The following is a 23,229-nucleotide window of genomic DNA, read 5'->3' on the forward strand; positions in this document are numbered from 1 at the left end:
GACAAAGTGGTCTCTGGACATGCCTTTACTCGTCCACCTTACTCTTGGGGGTTGTCTTTTGAGTGCTTAAGTGGTAGAGAAACTGTCCATAACATAACTGTCCATAACATAACATAACATAACATAACTGTCCATAACGCCTCAGCCTCCCTAGTACTGGGATTGCAGGTGTGTGCCACTATGCCCACAGGCTACTTTTCTTTCTTTTGAATAAACTGACTTTAATGACCACTTCAGTAATTATATTAGTGATTACAAATACTTTTTTGGGAATGATTGTTTTCTTTTAAGTTCTAATTTGTGAAGATGGCAGATGTCTTATTTTCTCGTTGCTAGGACAACATACCAGCCATCCAGAATTTCAAGGAAGAGAGGGATATTTTGACTCACGTTTTCAGTCTGTGGTTGCAGAGGCATAGCAGAGGAGAGAAGGGGAGGCCAGGAAGGAAGATACACATACACTTCCCCTCTTCTTCTCAGACCCCCGGCCCCGGCCCCAGCCCCAGCGCTTTCCGCTAGGGCTGAATCTCTCTCCCCGCACGATCCAGTCACCTTCCAACAGCCCACCTTTGGACACGGAGGCTTCTGCAGGACATTCCGGATTTCAGCCATAATAGCGAATATGTAGTGTCTCAAGAAATTTAGGGTTCTGTTTTTGTTAAAACAACAGAAAAAGAACTTTTAGTGTTTTAAAATACACATTAGAATATTGTTACATTGAGTCTACTATGCAGTAGAACACCGGCACTCATATCTCCTATGATTTAGCATCCATTCATCGACCTTTCCTCATCCTCCCTTCCCCCTGCTCTCTCCTTTGTAGCATGTCTTACCTGGGTTATTTGGTATGTGATCTAATTAAAACGAAATTCAAAGTCGGTCTAGAACTAATGATTTAGGTCTTGCCAACTGTCTATTCTTCCCAGAATGCACTTTCAAATTACGACTGAACAGACATGTTTATGTTTGAGCTTTCTTTGACGGTGTTTTAGTGTTCGTATGTTGTAGATACTAAGCAATGAGTGATGAATTATAAGGTCAGGTGGAAGAGAGAGGATCTTTCATTGGGAGACCATTCCAATGACAAAGCTTAAAGGGATTTTCATGATCACGTTGGAACTCTGACGTGTTATCTTTTGCATTCCTTTTGGGGCTACTACTGAACTCAAAAATTAAAACCTGTGCATGAATCATGTCTGTGAGGTGCCATGAAGCTGTTTTTACTTTTAAACCCGTGAGTTAGAATGACTAAGAGCAGATACTGTACATTTTTAAATAACCTTTAAGGATTCTTTTTATTACTTGCAATGACACATAGTGCCATAGGCTCTTTTATAAGCCATGTAGAATTTCCATTGTGTTACTTAACCCCAACTTCAGATTTACCTGTGTCATGAGTGAGTTAAGAACAGTACTGATGTGTACTGCTTCAAGACAGGTCCAGTGCGAGTACCAGGAAAATACGTATGTGTGGTTCTGAGAAAGAGCTATGGGGAAACCTGTTTCGTGATGCTGAAGTGAAGGTAGCCTTGCTTGATGGTTTTATGTCGTTCTAGTTGAGTCACAGTGGTCAGTCTGGTACGTGTAAGAAGTTCATAATGAAGCGCAGCCCTTTACTGTGGTGAATGACCACTTTGATGCAAAGTCACTGTTAAACACAGTTTTTGGGGCATGTTGTAAAAGTTAAGCCTTTTCAGAGGGTCAGTAGTGGTAGCAGTTCATGTATTGTGTACCATTTTGCCATTTGTAGGCCTCCCTGTGATTTTTATTTTGAAATTGTCAAAAACTTCAGCCTCACACAGATTTTTCTTCTATCAGTTTGATGAACATAATCAAGTCCCTTGATCAGGGATTTCCAGTGCCTTATAATACCTGATTATGAAACACTTGCTAAACAAAAAGTAAAACTTGAAAAACAAAAAATAAAACTATGCTGTACTTTGACAGGTACAAATGTTACAAAACATTGTTAGTAAACACAGAGTATGTATTTATTTATCAAAGCCAGTTCATTGGGGTGTCAAGTATGTGAACTGAGGTCTAAGTAGGTAGCAGTTGTGGAGTGGGGTTCTCAGGAAGTAGAAAGTCTACTACATAAACCATGATTAGGTTGCTGCTGTATCTTCACTACTGTTTTGTAAATTGGCTTTATTTTTATTCCTGACTTAAAGTTTCTTCTTTTTTTTAGAAGTAAGACATTTTGGTAGTATTGTTTATTGACAGGCACTAAGGCTGTTTAATTCAGCAGGAGGGCACTTTAAATATTTGTAACTAATTTAAAAATGTGCTTTTAAATACTGCAGAACACTGACCGTCACATTTCAGCTTTTCACTTTACTTTTGACATTGTAATGTGACAGGTTGTGTAATAGTGTATGTATGTGTTGCATTCTTCTTACTGGTATTTGTAATTTAAAACAAAACTGTTTTCTCTTTCAGTGCATTTGAAGCGCCACTTTATGTTTCGAAACCATCTCTGTTTAGTTTTTGAAATGCTGTCCTACAACCTCTATGACTTGTTGAGGAACACCAATTTCCGAGGGGTTTCTTTGAACCTGACACGGAAGTTTGCACAGCAGATGTGCACTGCACTGCTTTTCCTTGCAACTCCAGAACTTAGTATCATTCACTGTGACCTAAAACCTGAGAATATCCTTCTTTGCAACCCCAAACGCAGTGCAATCAAGATCGTTGACTTCGGCAGTTCTTGTCAGTTAGGGCAGCGGGTAAGTATGTTTCAGGAATTGTGGGTGAAAACAGAGTTAGATAAGTATAAGTAGATATTTGAAATGTTATTAATAATGTGTGTAAGGTTTGGAGGTAATTACAGGATGGTTATTTATTTCTAAAATGTGCATCACGTGGATCACCTTATCCTGCTGTCTGTTTAAAACACGAAAGCAGTATTTTGAATTAGAAGATACTTCAAAGTGGATATATTTAAGTTCATATGCATGCTAAAACGAGAGAATAAGAGATAAAAGAATTATATATCAAGTGATTTGTAAGTGTATTTCCCAGATAGAGGCTTTCATATAAAGTTTTGGAAATCATAGTACTGGAGCATGAATCTTGGCTGTAAAATATTTTCTACATCATACTGAGATGAATGTTTTTCCTGAAAAACTTGGGGCTCAGAATCCGTGCATTGATTCGTGCATGAGTCATGGTGTTGCCAGGTAGATAACACAGAGCTGATGGGCACACTTGTTTGACAAATAAGTTTAGGTCTTGCCCTCCCTCTCACAAATTAGAATTTGTTCAAGTCCTGACATATGTCCAAAATGGCTTTCCTCACACTATTAAAAACAGACATGCTCATGGTGATAAAAGTTTAGTTGATTGAGGAAAGCAGTTTTTTCTTGCCATTCCATCTAGCATTATGAAATACTCTGTATAAAATGGAAGTTACGGATGGTTCTCCTCTTCAAAGGAATTAGGATATTACTCATTTTATACACACTATTCTATTTATGTCAAAGTATTGAAACTTTTTTTTTAAGAATTCTTAACATTCATATTACCATTTCATGTTGGCTTTTCCATTGTTTTCTAAACTTCCTGTCCAGTCCAACTTTTGTCCAGGTTTTAAGTAAAGCTGCTTAGTTTGCTTGTGAAAGTTGATAGCCAGTTAATAGGATTGCCTTTTTGCGATGTTTTGCAAAGTATTTTATAGTAGGGAAGCTATAGATTATTGAAAAAAAAATTTTTAAGTTGGAGTACGCAGGAAAGTTTGCGGTTTCAGATGTCTCTGAAAAATCAAGGGATGTTCAATAGTTAATACAGGATGTAGTATATTATGAATGAAAATGCATACCTACCTTGAGTATAATTTCAGTTGATTTTATATTTTGAAAGTTTTTTCCCTGTTTAAACCAAATTATGTTCTGTCCTAATACTAAATACTGTTATGTCTGTCCAGCCAAACTGAAGTGACTCTCCCTTTAGCTAGTAAGTTTTTAACTGTTCACATGCATTGGTATCCCATGGGAGGTCATTTCCACAATACACGTCCAGTTGGATCGGAACCAGAAGATGGCAGGGCAAGTATATTTCAGGGCAGAGTTCCTTTGGGGATTTTGGAGCACAACCTTGTAGATAGCAAAGCCATTACTGCTTTAACCAGATGGCATAGGTAGGTGACAGTTTCCTTGTTTAAGCTGTGAACTGATACATTCTGTTTAGTAGGAGGTCTTTTGGGCTTAGGGCATCAAAAATGTTACTGACTTATAAAAATTTAGAAATGTGTACAGGTGAGCATGGGCTAACTAGAGTGCTTGAGACCAGAAGTGTTTTAGACTCCAGAGTTTTGTTTGTTTGTTTGCTCTTTGACTATGGAACATCTGCACAGACTTTGCTGCTTGAGTAACCCTAATCCAAAAATCTAAAAATCTGAAATCCTCCAAAATCTCAAAATTTCTTTTTTTTAATCCAAAACTTTTTAAGTGCCGTGTTTTAGATTTTGGAGCATCGTGTACGTGGGGTTTTTGGATTGGGGTGTTCAGCTGATACTTTTTCCCAGTTCTTTTGAGTTAAGCTTTCTCCTCATAATGCCATAAGGTTGGGTTCACCTGACTGTGGAGGTCTAACATTGTTCTGAAAGACTGGACTAGGGATTTCAGTGGAAATCATAGATTTAATGAGCTTCTGCCTGTTTTGGGTGTTAAGTTAGAAATTTTAGTTAGCAGCATTCTCATGCTCTCTTTTAATAAAAGTTCATGTAAATATTCCTGGATACAAATTTATAGTGATTATGTGAATTAAGGATCAAACTCATGACCTTGCGCTTGCCAGTCAGGCACTGTGCCACTAAGCTAAATCCCCAGCCCTCCAACTTGACCTGTATATTACCATGTTTGTAGGATTTTCTTCTGTGACAGTAGAATACAAATGTCTGAATTTTAAGTTTCATGTGCTTTCATTATTTGACTTTTAATGCTGAAAATAAATTCTTTCAGGTTAATTCAAATATATGGTAATGGTAAACCAATTCCCATACCATAGTAGGAATGAAGAAAGTCACTCTCAATAATTTTTTTCTACTAAAACATAATTGTTTTAAGATCTATCTTGATTACCATAAGGATTGGACTACATGAAAAGGCCTGGAGTTTTACATATAAGCTGTGATAGAATGAATGTTTAGATTTAAGAATTTATTACAGTAAAAGGCACACTGTCATGAATGCCTCTCACAGTATTTCTCATTGCTTTTAACATACTTTTCCCATGATTCTTGCCACTTTGGAAGCAGTTCTGGGAGTCCTCTTCCATGTCTGAGATATGATCAAAATATGGTGAATGCTGCCTCTGAGTGCTGTCCACCAGGAAGGGAGGCTTGTAAAAATGTGACACCTGATTCACTGGATCTGGCACTGTGCAACTTCTGGCACTTAAAATGACCTTGGAAGGTCAATATTTTTTTTGTTCATTTGTTTTTTTTTTCCGGTACCAGGAATCGAACTCGCGACTTTGTACTTGCCAGGCAGGCGCTGTGCCGCTGAGCTAAATCCCCAGCCCCGGAAGGTCAATATTTTGAATCAGTTTCTGAGGTGGGCATAACAACACAACTAAAGACACTCATGAAAGGACTGTACAACTGCTTCCGAAAGTGGCAGGAGCGGTAGAGTAATGCGTTGGAAGAGAGGGGGAAGTGTTTGAGAAGCAGTACTGACAGTGTGTCTTTCGCTCTGTTTTTATGTAACAGTACTTTTGCATCACACCTTGTGTTTCTGTATTCCACGTTCGTGTCACCCAACCACTGGGATATTCAGTTTTGTAACTGTTATTTGTAGTCAAGTGTTGGAATTTTCTATTAATGTGAGATTGATGTTCTTAATCCAGTGTTGACCACAATTATAAATTAAATTTACACTGAATTAATACGGTTCTAAACTGTTTTTCAGATATACCAGTATATTCAGAGTCGCTTTTACCGGTCTCCAGAGGTGCTATTGGGAATGCCTTATGATCTTGCTATCGACATGTGGTCCCTTGGGTGTATTTTGGTTGAAATGCACACTGGAGAACCTCTGTTTAGTGGTGCCAATGAGGTATATGATGTTTTGATTCTGTTTTCCTCCATAACTGCTTAATCTGAAGGTTTTTTTCAGGGGAAGATGTCTATTTACCAGATCAGACATTCATACATGCGAAGTCACTTTTGAACTTATTTTATATTCTCCATTTTTTTCATGTTTGTTAGTTGCTATATAATGGTGAATTTAGAATAATGAAATGGTAGTTAAGGTTTTAAAATTTGCTTATGAAGAGAACAATAAAGTAGAAAGTGTTAAATATATTGTATAACATTTACAGATAAGAATAAAAGAAAGCTTTATGATCACGAAGGAACAAGGGCCACCCTGGAAAGTGGCATAAACAGTGCTATGAACCTGGAGGCCATGATTTGGAATTGGAAAGAGTAATCCCTGTGTAGTTGACAGAGTTTGAATAGTTGAGCATAACCGGGAATTCCAGGGTCAGAGAGCTCTAGAGTCTGTGCAGGCCTGCAGCCTGTGGGTTTTAGTCTGTGTCCCTGAGAATGTGGGAGGTCAGAGGCAGTGGCAGTGACGCGGGGCTCCCCTGCCATAAAAGGCATTGAGCTTCCATTTGTTATACAACTCTCCAGTTGTGAAATTTTCTTTCTTTCTTTTTTTAAAGAGTAGTCATTGCTAGTCTTGACCAGAATAAAAGCCAGGCAGTTAATGGATTGTACAGTCGTTAATAGGTACTGTCAGAAACTTGCCCCATCTTTTCACGCATTTCAACTTGAGCTAGTGAGGCACTTGTTAGCAGCAGTATGTAGTATTTATTTCTTTTTATCTTACGAAAACTAAAACATTTTCATAACTAAATGATAAGAGAATGACAACAGTTACTGTTACTACTCTGTATATCGTTATCTTCAGAGTAGCTACTCAGTACAAGACATAAACCAAAAAACATTCTTATAAAAAGGAAACAACACAAACTTTATTTTCAATGAACTAAGGTACCGAGATAAACTTTTAGTATAAAAGAAACAAATTAGCATATATAAAAATATCTTTAAGGCAACAGAAGATGTCATTTGGGGATTTGAACTTCTCCCTATTTCCTATTTATCTCTCTTCTGATACTGAGCTTGTATTCTGACCTGACTTCACTTAAAGTTATGTCCTTAAGTTGCAACCATTTATCTATGAAGGCCTCAAGTTTATCTTTTTCTATACCTTAGTATTTGTAATACTAAGTACCCTGTGAATTAGTAACTCTTTTTCTTGGCCTTAAACAGTGTTGGGATCACCTGAAGCTTCACTGGCTCCCTGTCTTCCTCGTTGTCAGAGCCAGAGTCCTTTCAGTGGCTCCCACACCCCCGCTGTGTCTGGTGCAGGTTATCTCTGCAACCCCTCTTCTCTCCCTCCTGTCTTCCTCTCTGCTCCAGCACTTGGCCTTCTCTGTGCTACCTTGCACTTCTTCTTTCCTGTGTCTAAAGTGCTGTTTCCCCGATAGCACTCGGCTCATTCCTCCAAATCTCTGCTCCGTTGTCACCTGAGTGACAGCTCGTGTAACATCCTAGCTGAAGTGCAGCATCTTTGTCCCATCCCCTGTGGATTTTCTCCATATTACTTAGTCATGCTTTGGTGGAGTGTATTTAATTGTTTCGGGCCCTTCGTATCTGCAGATTCTGCATCCTCAGACGCAATCAAAATCTGCATCTGTATCTAATACTTCCAAGCTTTTTTGGGGGTCATGATTCTATAAACAATATAATGAATATTTCCAAAGCACATTTACATTGTATTGGGAATTAAAAATAACCTAGACATAATTTAAAATATATGGAAGAGGCTGGATGTGGTGGCGCTTGTAATCTCAGCACTTGAGGAACTGAGGCAGGAGGATTGCTGTGAGTTTGAGGCCAGCCTGGGCTACAAAGTGAATTTAAGGCAGCCTGAACTGCACAGTGAGACCCTGTCTCAAAAAGACCGGAGAACTATTGTGAAAACTATTTAGACTGTCAACTGCAATGTGTAGCAATGTTTATACCATTTTTCAGAGTAGTCCTCATTCCTTCATGATCATGTACAGATACTTTTATGGAAACGATTTGTGCACCCATAGATTTTGGCCATGGGAGGGTGAGCTGTGGAGGAGGGTGTTCTTGCCTGGAATTAATCCTCTGAAGGTATCGAAGGATGACTGTATTTGTTTATTATTAGTCTTGTCTCATTTTTTGACAGAGATGTAATAGACTATATTTGAGTGAGTCTACACTTAAAAGAACTTTATTAAGTCCTCTCTTAAGACTGAGAGTCTTACTCGTTATTTAAATCTCCAAAAACAAACTTAAAATTTCCTATATCCTTGATAGTGTCATCCATCGCATACAGGGTCACTAGCCATAGATTTGTGCATGTTAATTGCTGCATGTCTGGTCCCATGAGGCTCAGGAACTTTATGTCTTTTGGTCATGACTGTATTCTTAGTGCCTGGACAAGTATCTGACACATAGGATATGCTCAGTTATTTATGAATGAATTGAGGAGTAGAAATAGGATGCACAGTGGAAATTACAGGCTTTCTTTTTGTCTTTAATACAGGTAGATCAGATGAATAAAATAGTGGAAGTTCTGAGTATTCCACCTGCTCATATTCTTGACCAAGCACCAAAAGCAAGAAAGTTCTTTGAGAAGTTGCCAGATGGCACTTGGAACTTAAAGAAGACCAAAGATGGAAAACGGGTAAAATAAGGGGTACAGCTTTTAGTGGGTTGGCAGGCTACTCCGTTCCTTATTTCACCAGAGCAGTCATTTTATATCTTCTTTGTATTATACTTGAAATCAGTCTTACAGGGTACCTCAGTTCATGGACTTAATTTGTTCCATGATTCTGGAAAAGATGGCCATGTTTGTGTTTGGGGTGGTGCTGGAAATTTAACAAGTACCTGCCTGAAAAGTGCAAGGTCCTGAGTTTGATTCCTGATACCAAAATAATAATAATAATAATAATAATACTGCAACTTGAACAGAAGTCATAATTGCACTAAATGATTCTTTTAGGGCTCATTTTTGGTGAAATATTTGAAATGATGGTTTTGGAAGTGTGTGATTTTTCAAAGATACGAATCGACTAGAGGATCCTGTGATAGGTTTTAGTAATGTTTTTTCTATAAAAAGCTTTTCAGATACTTAAACTGTCAGTTTAATAAATGATAGGAAATATGTATTTACATTTTTAAAATATATATCTGGAAATTATCATGTCTTTTGCAACCTAGCATGTCCTAGTATTGTATGAATGTAATGTATAGATATATGATTGGATATGCTGTACATACACTTCACTGTGTGATGGTAGTCATACATTTCTAACATTTAAGAGAGGTAGTTTTTTGCTCTAGCTAACTGTTTTGCCCTTGCATTTTAGTGGTGCTGCCACCAGGTGTCATTTTCTGTGAACTGAAGAAAGTTGCTCACTTCAATTCGCTTCAACTTAGCCGTGGAGTCTTAACTTGTAATGTCAAGCTATTTTACAACGATTTCCTTAACAGCTGGTTTGCAGCTTCATTGCAGACAATGTAGTTTCCTCTTACTAGATTGTGTCTGCTCCCCATAGGGTAGGGATGGAAGATAGCAAGCCAGCATCTCGAGGCCCTCTTTTGTCTTTATCCACATGGATTATCAATTGTGGCCCATTGTTCTATTGAACCCAGATATTGACTGAGAATCTTTAGTTTCACCAGCATTCAATGTAGCATCTACCAGTTGGAATTAGAATGCAGGAGTTTAAACCTCCTTTATGTTTTCTCTGTGCAATGCAAACTGCTACTAGTTGATTTTTGATTTTTTTTCTCCTTGTCCCATTTCCCAAATTTCTGCTGTATAAAACCATAGTTACATAACTATGGTGTGTCACCTATCGTTTCTTTCAAATTGAGCTGTAGTTACTATGTTTAATTACTTGGAGAAGCATTTCAGGAATGAGTAGGGCAGTCTCCATTTTTAAAATTGAAAGTGACTATTTTAACCTACATTTAATATCTGTTAATTAACTCTAGATTTTTATGAACTCTTTCCCTAGTGGAACTTAGTAATTGACTTAAAAAAATTAAAGTATGATATAACTTTTTCTCTTTTAACAAAAATTACTTTTGAACAAAAATATCAATTCTATAATCAAATAATTGTATTAAGAAAAATATACTGAGGACTTTTTAAAATAAGATATAGATTATTTTTTTGGTACTGGGAATCGAACTCATGACCTTGCTCTTGCCAGGTAGGTACTGTGCCACTGAGCTATATCCCCAGCCCTAAGTTACAGATTATTATTGGCTGTCTTCCTGTAATTTGATTGATTTTTTTAAAAAAAATTTTTATTTTATATTTTGGAAGTCCCTCTTAGAGTTTCCATTAATGAGATACACATTTACTGTATTTTCTTCCTTTGATGGACAAAGAAGTAAGTTATACTAAATGATGCTATTTTTTTTTTTTTTTTTTTTTTTTTTTTTTTTTTTTTTTTTTTTCTCCGGTACCGGGAACCAAACTCACGACCTTGCGCTTGCCAGGCAGGCGCTTTGCCACTGAGCTAAATCCCCAGCCCCCTAAATGATGCTATTTTGTTGCAGTATAATTTATATACAGTAGGAGACATACATTTAAATATTGTTTGCATCCACCACCTAACACATAATGTAGAATATTTCCATCATCTTTAACCTTCTTATGTGACCTTTTTCTGTCATCTCACTTCTGATCTCTGTAGTCACAAGGTTAATGAATAAGCAAGCTTCATATAAATTAGAATCTTAAGTATTTACTATTTGTTTCTTTTGCTTAAAATTTTTTTTAGGGGGAATGACATTCTTTTTGTTGTATATCTCAGGGCTTACTTTCATTTTATTGCTTCATAGTATTTCATCAGATGACTGCCATAATTTATATTCAGTTGTCATTGAACATTTAGGTTGTTTCCAACATGAATAAGATACTGGGAACATACTTGTGTAAGTCTTTTGTACACATACATTTTCATTTCTCTGGTGACACTACTCACCTGGGCCACAGGGTATATGTATGTGTGTTTGCTTTCTTAAGAAAATACCAAGTAGTTCTACAAGGTTGTTTTTATTTTGTATTTCCTTCAAATTTTTAAAAAAATTCTATTGGTATATTTTAGATACACATAACAACACTCATCATAGGGAATTTATACTTGTACATGATACATCTTCTTTTTTTCCCATTCCCCTCCCCTCCCTTCAACTCTTCTTCCCCTCCTTATTTACAAAAGCTTTGTTTCCATTTCCACCTTCTATTCTAATTTTTTAATCATTTTATATTTGCATGATATGATGTAGTTGACACAGTTGGTCTTTTGGATTTTAGCCATTCTAGTGGGTATATACAATGGTTTGTTTCTGTACTTCTCCCTGACTAATGATACTGACCACAACCTTTTTAGATGTTTATTAGCCGTGCATATATCTTCTTTTGTGACATCTCTTCCTAGTCTTCTGCTCATTTGTTATTGGGTAGTAGTTCTTTACATGTACTGGATCTCAGTCCTTTGTCACATATATGTTGATATTTTTTCCCAGACCAGCTTGTTTATTCCTTTTCTGATTATAGTATCTTTTGAGGAGCAGGAAATTTTAGTATCTGTTAACTTTTTAAAAACTAGATCTGGAGAAATCTTTTGTGTTCCCAAGTTTGATGATACTGTTTTACATTTTTTTTTTTTTTTTTTTTGACTCTTAACTTTTGTGGCTAAGATTCTGTGGTCCACCTCAAATTACTTTTGAGCACAGAATAAGGTAAAGAGGTTAAAAGCATAGCATCTTTTGTTGAAAATAATTAACTTTGCTTATTGACCTGGTTTGGCACTTTTGTACAAAACAGTTTCACCTTGTGTGTTTCCAGAATGGACTATATTCTTTTCCATCTTTCTGCCCTTAAATACTATAGTGCAGACGAACTATAGTCTTTTGTTTTTAAAGTCCTAGCTCTTTTCTGTTTCAAGGTTATTTTAATATTTTAAATCTTTTATTTACATACAAATTTTAAAAATTAGTGCATACCTTTATATCAAGAAATTCTGCTAGAATTTTGACTAGAGTTTTATTGAGGTTCCATTCTGGTGGATGGGCACCCTAATATCAAGTCTTTCAGTCTGTAAATATGGGTTATTGCTCCACTTATTTAAATCTTTATTTTCTCTCGTAAGTGTTTTGTAGTTTGAGTATATGTATTTTGTTCAATTTATCCTTTTTAAAAATTTTTGGTGTATTTTAAATAGCCCTGATTTTGAAATACCTCCTACATTTTCATTGATGATTTATGAAAACATAATTGAATTTGTATATTGTCTTTGGGTTCTAAGACCTTGCTAGATTCACCTGTTGGGTCTAGCATTTGTCATTCTGTAGGGTTTTCTGCTTCAACAGTCATACCCTATGGATGAAGATAATTTTGTTCTTGTGTACTTGTTCCTTTCTCTGAGTTTACTGTGTGAATTAGGTCTGCGGTGTGTTGAGTAGCAGTGGTGAGCACATCCATCTTTCTTTGTTCCCAGTGTTGTGGGGCACACACGCAGTCATTCAGCGTGAAGTATGATGCTGTTTATACAGTTTTCTGTAGCTCAGTCCTTCATCAGATTTAAGGAGTTCTTTTCATGCCTGTACTTTGAGAAATTTTAATGAATGGACATTTAATCTTGCCACATGCCTTTTCTGCATTTACAGAGATGCACATATGATTTCTCTTCTGTTACATGATAAGATATGTAAGTTAATTTTTTTGGAATGTTACACCCCAATTCATGATGAACAATAATTGGCCTTGATGCACTAGTGTCATGTATTGCTGAGTTTAATTTGCTAGTCTGTTGGTAAGGAATTTTTATTTTTTTGCTTCAGGATTATGCTAGCCTCATAAACTCTTGGGAAGTCTTCCTTGAGTTTTCTGGAAGAAGTTGTGTAAGATTGGCATTATTTCTTTTGTAAATGTCTAATGGAGTTCATTCACAAAACCATCAGAACCTTACATTTTCTGTTAGACAATAACTGTAATTCATGTTTTTTTAAGATGGTTATCCAGATGTTCATTTTCTTTGAGTTAGTTTTGACAAGTTGTGTATATCAGGAAACTTCCTTCTCACCTAAATTGTTGAATTTATTAGCATAAAATTATCCATAATGTTTCAGTATCTTTTTACTTTCTAGAAGATCTGTAGTGACAGTCATTCTTTTATACCTGGTAGTCATCAGGGTGTAAAAGGCTGAGGCCCCAGCACCCTTTCCCAGTCTTGCTAGGGTTTTATCAAATTTTTAATTCTTGTCAGTCAGCATTTGACTTTGATTTCTTCTGCCTGATTTGTAGACTATTTTCTATTCTGTTGATATTCTTTTTTGTGTCCCTTTCTTTTACTTTGGGTTTGAATTTACTTTTTTTTTTTTTTTAGCTTCTTACAGTGGAAGCTTAGATTATTGATTTGCATCTTTCTTTTTTCTTGTCCAGCACTTATGTCATAGATTTCCCTCTAATCCCTGCTTTAGGTGCATTGTATAATCTTTGATATGTTTTAACTGTCATTCTTTCTGAAGTGTTTTTAGTTTCTCTTGTGATTTCTTCTTCAACCCATAACTGTTCAGAATTATGTCATAATTTCATGATATTTGAAGATTTTCTAGACACCATACTGATTCCTAGTTCAGTAGCACTGTGATCACAAAGCATTATTTCACCCCTTTCAAATTCTGTGAGACTTGTTTTATCGTCCAGTATGTGAGTCTGCCTTGGTGAATGTTTCATGTACCTATAATAAAAATTATATTTTGTATTTGTTTGCTGTATTCCATCAATACAAATATATAGGTCAAATCATTTTATGTTTTTTTTCATATCTGTTATACCCGCCGTCCGTGTGTGTTGTTGTGTGTGTGTTTTTTCTGTTAATAACTATAAAGAGTGTTAACCTTTGGGGATAAATTTGGATTTGTCTGTTCTCCCATTAGTTGCTTCATGATTTTTAGGGGGATGTATCTCCATGAAATATTAATGACTTCTGATAGATTTAAATGGAAAGATAGTTAAGTATAATATATCGTTGTAGGTACTCTCTTTTTTAAAAAATTTATTTTAAAAATAAAACTTGTAGGTACTCTCCCTTCCTTTCTACAGGTCTGGCTTCTGCTTGCTGTTATATTCCTTCAGCTTAAAGAACTTCCTTAACCTACTTTTCAGTGGATAACTTCTGACAAGTTCAACGGTCATTTATCTGGAGATACCTTTATTCAACTTCGTATTTTCTAGAAGACATTTTTTGTGGATGTAAAATTCTATATTAGCCGTTTTGTCTTTTGCAAAACAAAGAGAGGTTACGATGTCATTTTCTGGATGACATTGTGAGGAGAAGCTAGCGGTTACTCTTAGCATCGTTTTCCTCTCTGGCCTGGTTGATTGTAATGTTTTCTGTATATCTGGGTTTCAGCATTTTGATTGCCGTCCCCTTAGGCTGTGTGGTTTCCCTGTGTCCCTTAGTGTTTGTGGACTCGTGGCTGTGTGGGTCATCCCTTCCGTCAGTCTGTACGACCGCTCGCGGTTGCTTCTCAGGTCCTTGTGTTCGGCCGCCCTCTCCGCATTCTCCAGTTCCCTGCGTGCCGTTGGCGGTCTTAGGGTTATCCAGAGATGGTTTGCTTTGTTCATTCAGTTTGGTTTTGTGTTTTGAGTGTGGGTTATTTCTTTGATCTATTTTCTACTTCACTAATTTCCCCCTTTTTCCTGAGTCCAGTTTGTCCTTAAACTCAGTAAATGGCCTCTTTACTTCTGATACTTTTTAGTTCTAGCTTTTTGGTTTGTCCTTAATTAGAACATTTTGTTTCTTCTGAAATTCTCCAGCTAGTCACACATGTTGCCTACCTTGTGACCTGAATTTTTTAAACTGCCTATTAATCATTTTAAAATATTTACCAGTTTTAACATGAGTCACTTATTAATGTGGATCTTTCGTTAATTTTTTTAAAAACTTGATTATGGGCTCCTTTGTTCTATTTTTGCTGTCTATAATTTTTAATGTATGCCAAACTTTTTGTATTTAGGAATAGTTGAGATGGAGATAAATCATCTTTCCTCCCAGAAATAAGCATCCTCACACTGTTAGCTATTAGAGTTGGGCTGAGTCAGTCTCATTTGTACTTTAGCTGAATCTGGGCTTTGTCTGTTTGACCTAGATTCTGTTCACTACTCTCTGAGGATGTTCCTTTAAGCAGTGTGTGTGTCCCAGGCCCCAGGAGATGCCTGAGTGCTGTGACATTACCGGCTGGCCAGCCCCACACCTAACTCCTGGGCCCAGAGGGCTTTCTTCCCACAGCTGGGGTTCTCCCTGCCTCTGTCCGTGCCTGCTGGCTGCTCCACCATTGGTCTGAAAAAGGCTCATCTTTTTCTGGAATTCATTTAATACTGGCTCATTTGAACCCTCAGTTCTCTGATGAGTTTTGAAAAAGTGGTGATACTGTGACTTGTCTGGCTGTGTGGGAGCAGTCAACTCAGTTTCTGTATTGTAAATAGAAGCAAAAGCCCAGTGATGGTATGCTAATTAAATTCAATATTTGTAGGGATTTTAAGAGTTATACTATTGTCTGTTATAAATGAGTTTTCAGGAAATCTCTACATGTTAAAAGTAATTTATTAATAAACATTTTCTAAAGGGAGGCATAAATAATTTGCTTTCTAATTTTATCTCCTATGAATAGGAGGCTGGGTTCACACCCCTTTCTTCAGAGCACACTTGGAGTAAAGGTTGCAGCATTACAGAACCACATTTAGGGCGGCCGTGCAGCAGGTCTTCGGCACAGGAGTGGAATAGGGTGGTGCCAGCACCTGCTGAAGCAGGGGTTAGCCCACTTGCTCTCTAGGAGACCTGTAGGAAACGTTTGCAGCATTGCAGGCCTCTGCTGCATGTCCTTGTTTGTGTTTGCTTGTTTGCTTCTACGACCTCTAAAAAATAAAATAAAAATAAAATAAAATAAAAATCTAGCAGCCATACTTTGCTGACTCCTGGACTAGATCTTCATAAGTCATATTTGGTCTCAAACTTCTGTTGTTTTTGTAACCAGCAGTATTTGTAAAATAATACATGGGCCCTGAGGGAATAGCTCAGTGGTAGATTGCCTGCTTAACATGCACAAACCTCTGGGTTAAATTTCCAGCACCACCCCGAACAAAACAAACAAACAAACCTACTAAAATAGTAATACCTGAAAAGGTCGGAGATCTAACTACAAGTGTCCTTTCTGATAAAGGCCTCCACCATATTTAGGCATATTTGAAGTTACATTGTGTAAACTCTTAATATTTCATCAAATTTAAAAAGGCCATTGTTTTCTTTCCATATAGGAGTACAAACCACCAGGAACCCGTAAACTTCATAATATTCTTGGAGTGGAAACAGGAGGACCTGGTGGCCGGCGTGCTGGGGAGTCGGGTCATACAGTAGCTGACTACTTGAAGTTCAAAGACCTCATTTTAAGGATGCTTGATTATGACCCCAAATCTCGGATTCAACCTTATTATGCCCTGCAGCACAGTTTTTTCAAGAAAACAGCCGATGAAGGTACAAATACGAGTAACAGTGTCTCCACGAGCCCTGCGATGGAGCAGTCCCAGTCTTCGGGCACCACCTCCAGTACATCGTCCAGCTCAGGTCTGTGCCACAGCGTGGGGCTAGACCTAGCAGCTTCTTTACCAAGTGGGATTCTTCTGGACTGTTTATAAAATGTGTCAAGGAAGTGGGAAAGAATTATTTTACTTAAATCTGTCACTTTTGGTTAGCAGTAAATCCATCCTCCCCAAAACTCCACGCCACTTAAATTACGCATGTGTAGTTCAAAGTAGTATCTGTTCACATGCTTCAGTCTTTCTCTGACGTAACTCACTTTTGTTGTAAAGGTGATGGATGTGAGAGAACTTAATTTTAGAGTATTTACTGACTTTGTGATATACTTTAAGGTAATATTACAGGTTCTCTTTTTGGTGACATCCTTTTATTATGTAGTTTTTGAATATCAATTTGGACAGAGTTAGCCTTAAACTCCCAAGTTATACGGTGTTGCGCTGTTTTAGGTGGATCATCTGGGACGAGCAACAGTGGGAGGGCCAGGTCGGACCCGACACACCAGCATCGGCACAGCGGCGGGCACTTCACGGCCGCTGTCCAGGCCATGGACTGCGAGACACACAGTCCCCAGGTGAGCCACGTGGTGCTCATGGCACTTCCCTGCTTGGGTTTAGGATTGGGTGCCAGGGCTACCTTTGAGCGAGCATGTTGTTTATTCTGAAGGCTCACAGGTCCTCATTTCTGACAAAATACCACCTCTTTTAACCACAGAAGCATGTTCCATGTAAGGTCCCCTCCTTGTTTAGAAGTGCCTAACATTAAGTCGGGCATGGTGGCACATACCTCTAATCCCAGCTGTTCAGGAGGCTGAGGCAGAACAAAACAGAAAACAGGAAGGCTAGAAATCAAACCACACAGGGGCTGGGGATTTAGCTCAGCGGCACAGCGCCTGCCTGGCAAACACAGGGTTGTGAGTTCGATTCCCGGTACCAGGGGGCCGGGGGAATCAAACCGCAAACAGATTCAGAAACCACAGTGATGAGTACTAACAGCCTGTGGAGGCAGAATGGTGGAAGTCCGGGAGAAGCTGCTCAGACCTTAAGGTCTCAGTCTCCTCTGTAGCGGGGACGAGGACTGTGAAGCTCAGGTGCCACTGTGGTCAGTGAGTGTTTGAATGCAGTGGAGTGTTTGAAACAGTGGCTGCCACCCACTCACCAAATGGTAGCCCTTCTGTGTTCTGTTTTAGAGACAGAGTCTTACTATATTGCCCAGGGTGGCCTCACACTTGCCTGGATAACATAGTGAAACCCTGTCTCAGAAGAAACAAAAGAAAAGGCTCGCATTTATTGACTGCCTGTCCTGGTCTTGTAGTACTCACAGTCCTGAGCTTCTGAGATGGTTCAAGACTTGCTTCCCCCGCCGGCTCCCTCAGTTTTTTTGTTTGTTTGTTTTTGGTCTTTTTGAGACACCGTCTCGCTATGCAGTTCAGGCTGGCCTTGAGCTTCCTCTGTAGCCCAGGCTGGTCTCGAACTTGGAACGATTTTCCTGTCTCAGCCTCCTGAGTGCTGGGATCACAGGTGTGTGCCACTATGCCCGTCTCCCTCCACGTTTTTCGTGTTATTTTGCTTTTGGTTTTAGACCTGTTAAAAAGAGGCTCTATTTAAGTTATTTTTACATTAAGGTGAAGTGGGTGGTAGTTGTGAAGATGTTTGATACCTCTGTGTACTAACGTTGGGACATACCACATGCTGGTCTCTGAGAGGCGGTGGGCGTGACAAGGCAAGACCGGTGTGGGCGCCGCCTTCACCCGCACTCAGTGCTGTGGGAGAGCCCACCGTCAGCTGCTGCTTGCCACCTTCTGGGGCAGTCCGCCGCCGCTCCCACTTCGTCCCACTCTCTCATGCTTTCCCCAGTTGTTCCAGGCTCCTCTGCTCTTTGCAGAAGCCTTTGGCTTCTCCTCCTCTGCTGCCCCCGACTCCTGCTCTGTAAAGAGTCTTCCGCTGGGAACTTCCTTCAGTTATATCATAGAACAAGCTCATGGCCCGCCTGTGTCCACCCCTCGCACCCCTTGTCATTCGAGGAGTGCATTTCTTCTTGTTGGAGACCGAGGCGACCTGCTGTCCTTCCACAGCGTTGCTGTTAAACAGCATTTGTCCTCCTCAGTCCTGCCTTCCTCGGAGCAGGTCTTGCTCTGGCCTCTTGTCTTCCTCCCGCTGCACTCCTGCTGCCTGCTCTGGCCTGTCCGGGTGACTTCCTGCTCCCGGCTCCGCAGCCTGCGCCCGTGGTGCTCTTCACCAGCAGGTTGGGGACGTGCTTGCGCTTGTCTGCGTTTTTTGCTGGCCATATCGGACAGTGTTACTGAGCAGCGGCATTCTGTTTCCCGGGACAGCGCGCATGCCTGTGCCCTCACCCCCCGGCCGTGCTTGCTCGTGCTCTGCGCACTGTGAAGCCTGCGCGTGCCTCTCAGCGCCTCGGGGGCCACGCTTCCTAGGTGGTCTCACCCGTGCTTCCGGCGCTGCACCCACCCTCTCTATTGCAGGCCTCCCTGGCTCTTTCTGACTCAGACTTCACAGGTCAGCCCGTGGCCATTGTTTGGAATCGTGTACCGGACACAGCACCTCGCAAGTCTCCACCTGGCACTGCACGTGTGTCGCACAAACTGCTGTCCTCATTTCCACCTCCAGCCCAACTTCCCTCTGTTAGCAGTTCTTTGTAAAAGTGCCCTAAATGTACCTGTTGGGTCAGTCGTACACGTGGGCACGTGGGTGTTACGTTCACCCTCGGCTCCTCTCCCTCCCCTCCCACACTGACGTGGGCACCTAACCCTCGCCGCAGCCATCTCTAGGATGCCGCAGGAGGGGCGTCCTGCCTGCTCCCCGGGTCCCGTTCAGTTCCCAGCCAGTGCTGTGCTCTTCTCTGCAGCCACGTGAACGCGACTTTGAAACAGTCTCGTCTCGTGATTTCCCCTACTTGAAACCAGTGTTTGACGACCTCGAACCTTAAATGGAAGCTAGATTTCTCACCAAGGTGATACTGATTTCTGTGGTCTGGCTCTTCAGGCCCATCTTTATCTTCTGCCCATACTGATTCTTTAAAATACAAACCGTCACTGCCTTTCTCACACTGCTTAGGTTCTCACCCTGGAATACCTTTTCCTTCCACTTCTGCTTAGTAACTACTGTTGACACTTTGCCTCTTCAGCGTTATTACTTCCGGTGGACACGGTGGCACACTCCTGTAAGCCTAGCACTGTGGGAGGCTAAGATAGTTGGTTTACAAGTTCAAGCCCACCCTGGGCGACTTAGTGAGACTCTGTCTCAAAATAAAACATAGTTAAAACATCTGGGAAATGTAGCTCAGTGTGAAGGCCTTGGGTTCAGTTTCTAGTACCAAAAAATAAAAAGTTACTACTCTCAAGGGTATCCCAAATTGTTTAGGATATCCTGCCGTCTTCTCTTCTAGGTACATCAAATACTGTAAACATAACCAAAATAACATTCAACAACGGTGTCCTGTGTATCTCCTGCCTGTATTTCACAGATGTCACTATTCTGCTTTATATTTGGAGGTAGAGGTGGCTGGTTCTTGCTGTGTTTCAAACTTGTAAACCTCCTACTTCAGCCTTACAAGTAGCTTGGATTACAGGTGTGAGTGACTGATTTTTGAATAAAATAGTTAGCCCCCCTGGGTGAGAAGAGTCTTTTATCATACAGGTTGAGTTTCATCCAAAATGACTGAGACTGGAATTGTTTCACATTTCAAAGTTGTTCAAGTTGGGGAATATTTGTATAGACTTTACCAGTCAAGTATTTCCAATCTGGAAGTCTGGAATTTTGAAATGCTCCACTCAGAAAGTTTTCGATTAGGTGTGCTCAACCTGTACTATCTTTTTTGAGAATGCTGCTATTTTTTTTCTACTGGATTGTTTTCAGTAGTTAAGTTTGGTTCTCAGAATATCTTCATTGAATAGTAATGCCTGAGGATTTATGCCTGCCACTGATTGAGACAAAGCCTTTGCCTCCCCAGAATTTATAGTGACTTCAGGAAAATACACACAGCGCAACATGAAGAAGAATTACAAGTAGTACTAGTTAGAGAAAGAAAGTAAGGGCTGGAGTAGCTCAGAGGTGTTGCAGTTAACCAGCACCACAGGAGAAAAGGAAAATAGCAAAGGGTAGTGTCAGAGAGAACTACTAGTTTGTTGGATAGGTCGCATGAATTAAAGCAAGCCAAACTCTAGCAACTGATAAAGCCCCAAAATATGGTACAAAGTACTTTTTTCTGTTTTTTATGTAACAGCCCAGGGTGTATGTTCATGTTAATGGCGTGACTGTCATCTGTGTCCTAGTCTCTCACCATCTGTGGTTGCACCGTGCCCAAGAACCTGGTTGTTCATTGTGCGGTGTCATATATTCTGAAGGAGTTGGGCGGTATTGTGTTCGCCAGGCTGTGGGTGACATACAAATTCACTCTTGATAAGTGAACACATGGCTACACCTGTGAGGCGCTGGGAAGTATAACACAACCGTATAGATGCTCAGGAGTGAGCGGAGCCTGCTTTTTGTGGACAGCTAGTGGCCTTTGCTGCAGAGGGGCAGGACAGCATTAGCCAGAGTGCTTAGGGCAGACTCTGGAACTGAACTAGAGAGCAGGAGCATCCCAGCTCGAGCCTTGGAATAAGAGCATTCCAGGGCAAAAGGAATCACTGCCCTGAGGCATTTGACAGTTGTTGAGCAGGTGGAGGAATGGAGACCTGTGTGGTGGGAATCAAGGTGGCTGAGGAAGGAGGTTGGAGAAATGGGTATTGGCCACATTCTGCTGGCATTGTGTGGGGTTTGGATTATTTTGTTTTTCCGAATGCAGTGAGACGTCAGCAAGGATTTGCAACGGAAGCGATTGGGTTTATGTTGGAAAGGGTATTCCTACCACTCTTTGGAGCATGGGTTGGAGATGGGCGAGAATGGAAGCGGGGAGTTCATTTTGGGGGCCATGGAACCAGTGGGAGCCAGAGTGCTGCCAGTGCCCAGGCTGAGTGGTGGGGTGTTCGGGGGTTTGTTGTAAGGTAGACTCTGTACTGATGCTGACGGGGTGGAGGGAGTAAGGAACTGCAGAGCAGCTGGGTGGAAAGCAGTCTTTCATTGAAACAAGAAAGATGGGGAAAGGAGGGAAATGGAAAAATTTCCCTGGGACCTGCCAGACTACTATTTTGCCTTTCTAGGAAACAATTGACTAACCCTGGCTGGCATAGACAGTGCTCTCAAAGAAAGACAGTGGCTAGTGACAGTGGCTAGTGAAATACATGATCTGATGTATGTCACTTCCAGAACTTGGCCACTTTCATGGTAAAATATTTTTTACTCTGGAACATAATTTGAATTTTGTATTTTAGAACTGCCTAACACATTGAAAGTTTCATAATTAATGAAACTTTTCCATAATTAATACAGGTGCTTATGTTGTACCTTCTAATTGAGGATTAAAGCTCCCAGGCAGCACTCTGATGTTTTCCAAATGTTCTTACAGGTGCGTCAGCAGTTTCCAGCGCCTCTTGGCTGGTCAGGCACTGAAGCTCCTACACAAGTCACTGTTGAAAATCATCCCGTTCAAGAAACAACCTTCCATGTAGCCCCTCAGCAGAACGCGTTGCATCATCACCATGGAAACAGTTCCCATCACCACCACCACCATCACCACCACCACCACCACCATGGACAGCAAGCCTTGGGTAACCGGACCAGGCCAAGGGTCTACAACTCTCCAACAAACAGCTCCTCTACCCAGGATTCTATGGAGGTTGGCCACAGTCACCACTCCATGACATCTCTGTCTTCCTCAACAACTTCTTCCTCGACATCTTCCTCCTCCACTGGTAATCAAGGCAATCAGGCCTACCAGAACCGCCCAGTGGCTGCTAATACCTTGGACTTTGGACAGAATGGAGCTATGGACGTTAATTTGACCGTCTACTCCAATCCCCGCCAAGAGACTGGCATAGCTGGACATCCAACATACCAATTTTCCGCTAATACAGGTCCTGCACATTACATGACTGAAGGACATCTGACGATGAGGCAAGGGGCTGACCGAGAAGAGTCCCCTATGACAGGAGTTTGTGTGCAACAGAGTCCTGTAGCTAGCTCGTGACTACATTGAAACTTGAGTTTGTTTCTTGTGTGTTTTTATAGAAGTGGTGTTTTTTTCCAAAAACAAAGTGCAAAGCTGCTTGAATCAGAAGGAGATTAACACACTGAACCGCTACAAGAGGGCAAAGCTTTTTTTTTAACTTGAAAAGATTGCAAAGGGACAATGAAGTTTTTCAGAGCCATGTCCAAACTCATCTTCATGGATAGCTCAGAGGTATCCTCCTTTTGCCTCCCCCATTTAACTTGCCACCTCCCAGTCACAGTGGGCTTTCTGTCTTTCTAGTCAACAGAAGTTAATGTTCAGATGTTGGTCTTGGTCATTTGCCAACTAATTTTAAAAATAAAAAGGCACTGCACATAATTTGCATAAAGGGCCCCACGAGGGTGGTTTTTCTTTTTCTTTCTTTTTTTTTTTTTCTTTCTGCCTCCCCCCTTTTTTGTTTGATTGTTTTGTTTTGGGTGAGGGGGGGTTGGGTTTTTAAGT

The 23,229-nt window shown here is 40.1% G+C and overlaps 1 protein-coding gene across 5 annotated transcripts in view; it reads left to right on the forward strand.

Annotated features, from left to right (window-relative positions):
* Dyrk1a (dual-specificity tyrosine-(Y)-phosphorylation regulated kinase 1A) overlaps positions 1 to 22,304 on the forward strand; it is a gene marked incomplete at its 3' end in the record, with an annotated part of 132,313 nt that extends 110,009 nt beyond the window's left edge. For all 5 annotated transcript variants that reach the window (XM_005375749.2, XM_005375750.2, XM_005375747.2 and 2 more), the window contains 6 exon segments: positions 2,440 to 2,726; positions 5,907 to 6,053; positions 8,586 to 8,726; positions 16,383 to 16,689; positions 17,109 to 17,233; positions 22,126 to 22,304. In XM_005375749.2, the coding sequence (XP_005375806.2) occupies positions 2,440 to 2,726; positions 5,907 to 6,053; positions 8,586 to 8,726; positions 16,383 to 16,689; positions 17,109 to 17,233; positions 22,126 to 22,304 (1,186 nt within the window).
* Positions 22,305 to 23,229: the final 925 nt, after the last annotated feature.

This window comes from Chinchilla lanigera, unplaced genomic scaffold (genome assembly GCF_000276665.1).
Source record: "Chinchilla lanigera isolate Chin_1 unplaced genomic scaffold, ChiLan1.0 scaffold00006, whole genome shotgun sequence".
Classification (NCBI taxonomy): domain Eukaryota; kingdom Metazoa; phylum Chordata; class Mammalia; order Rodentia; family Chinchillidae; genus Chinchilla; species Chinchilla lanigera.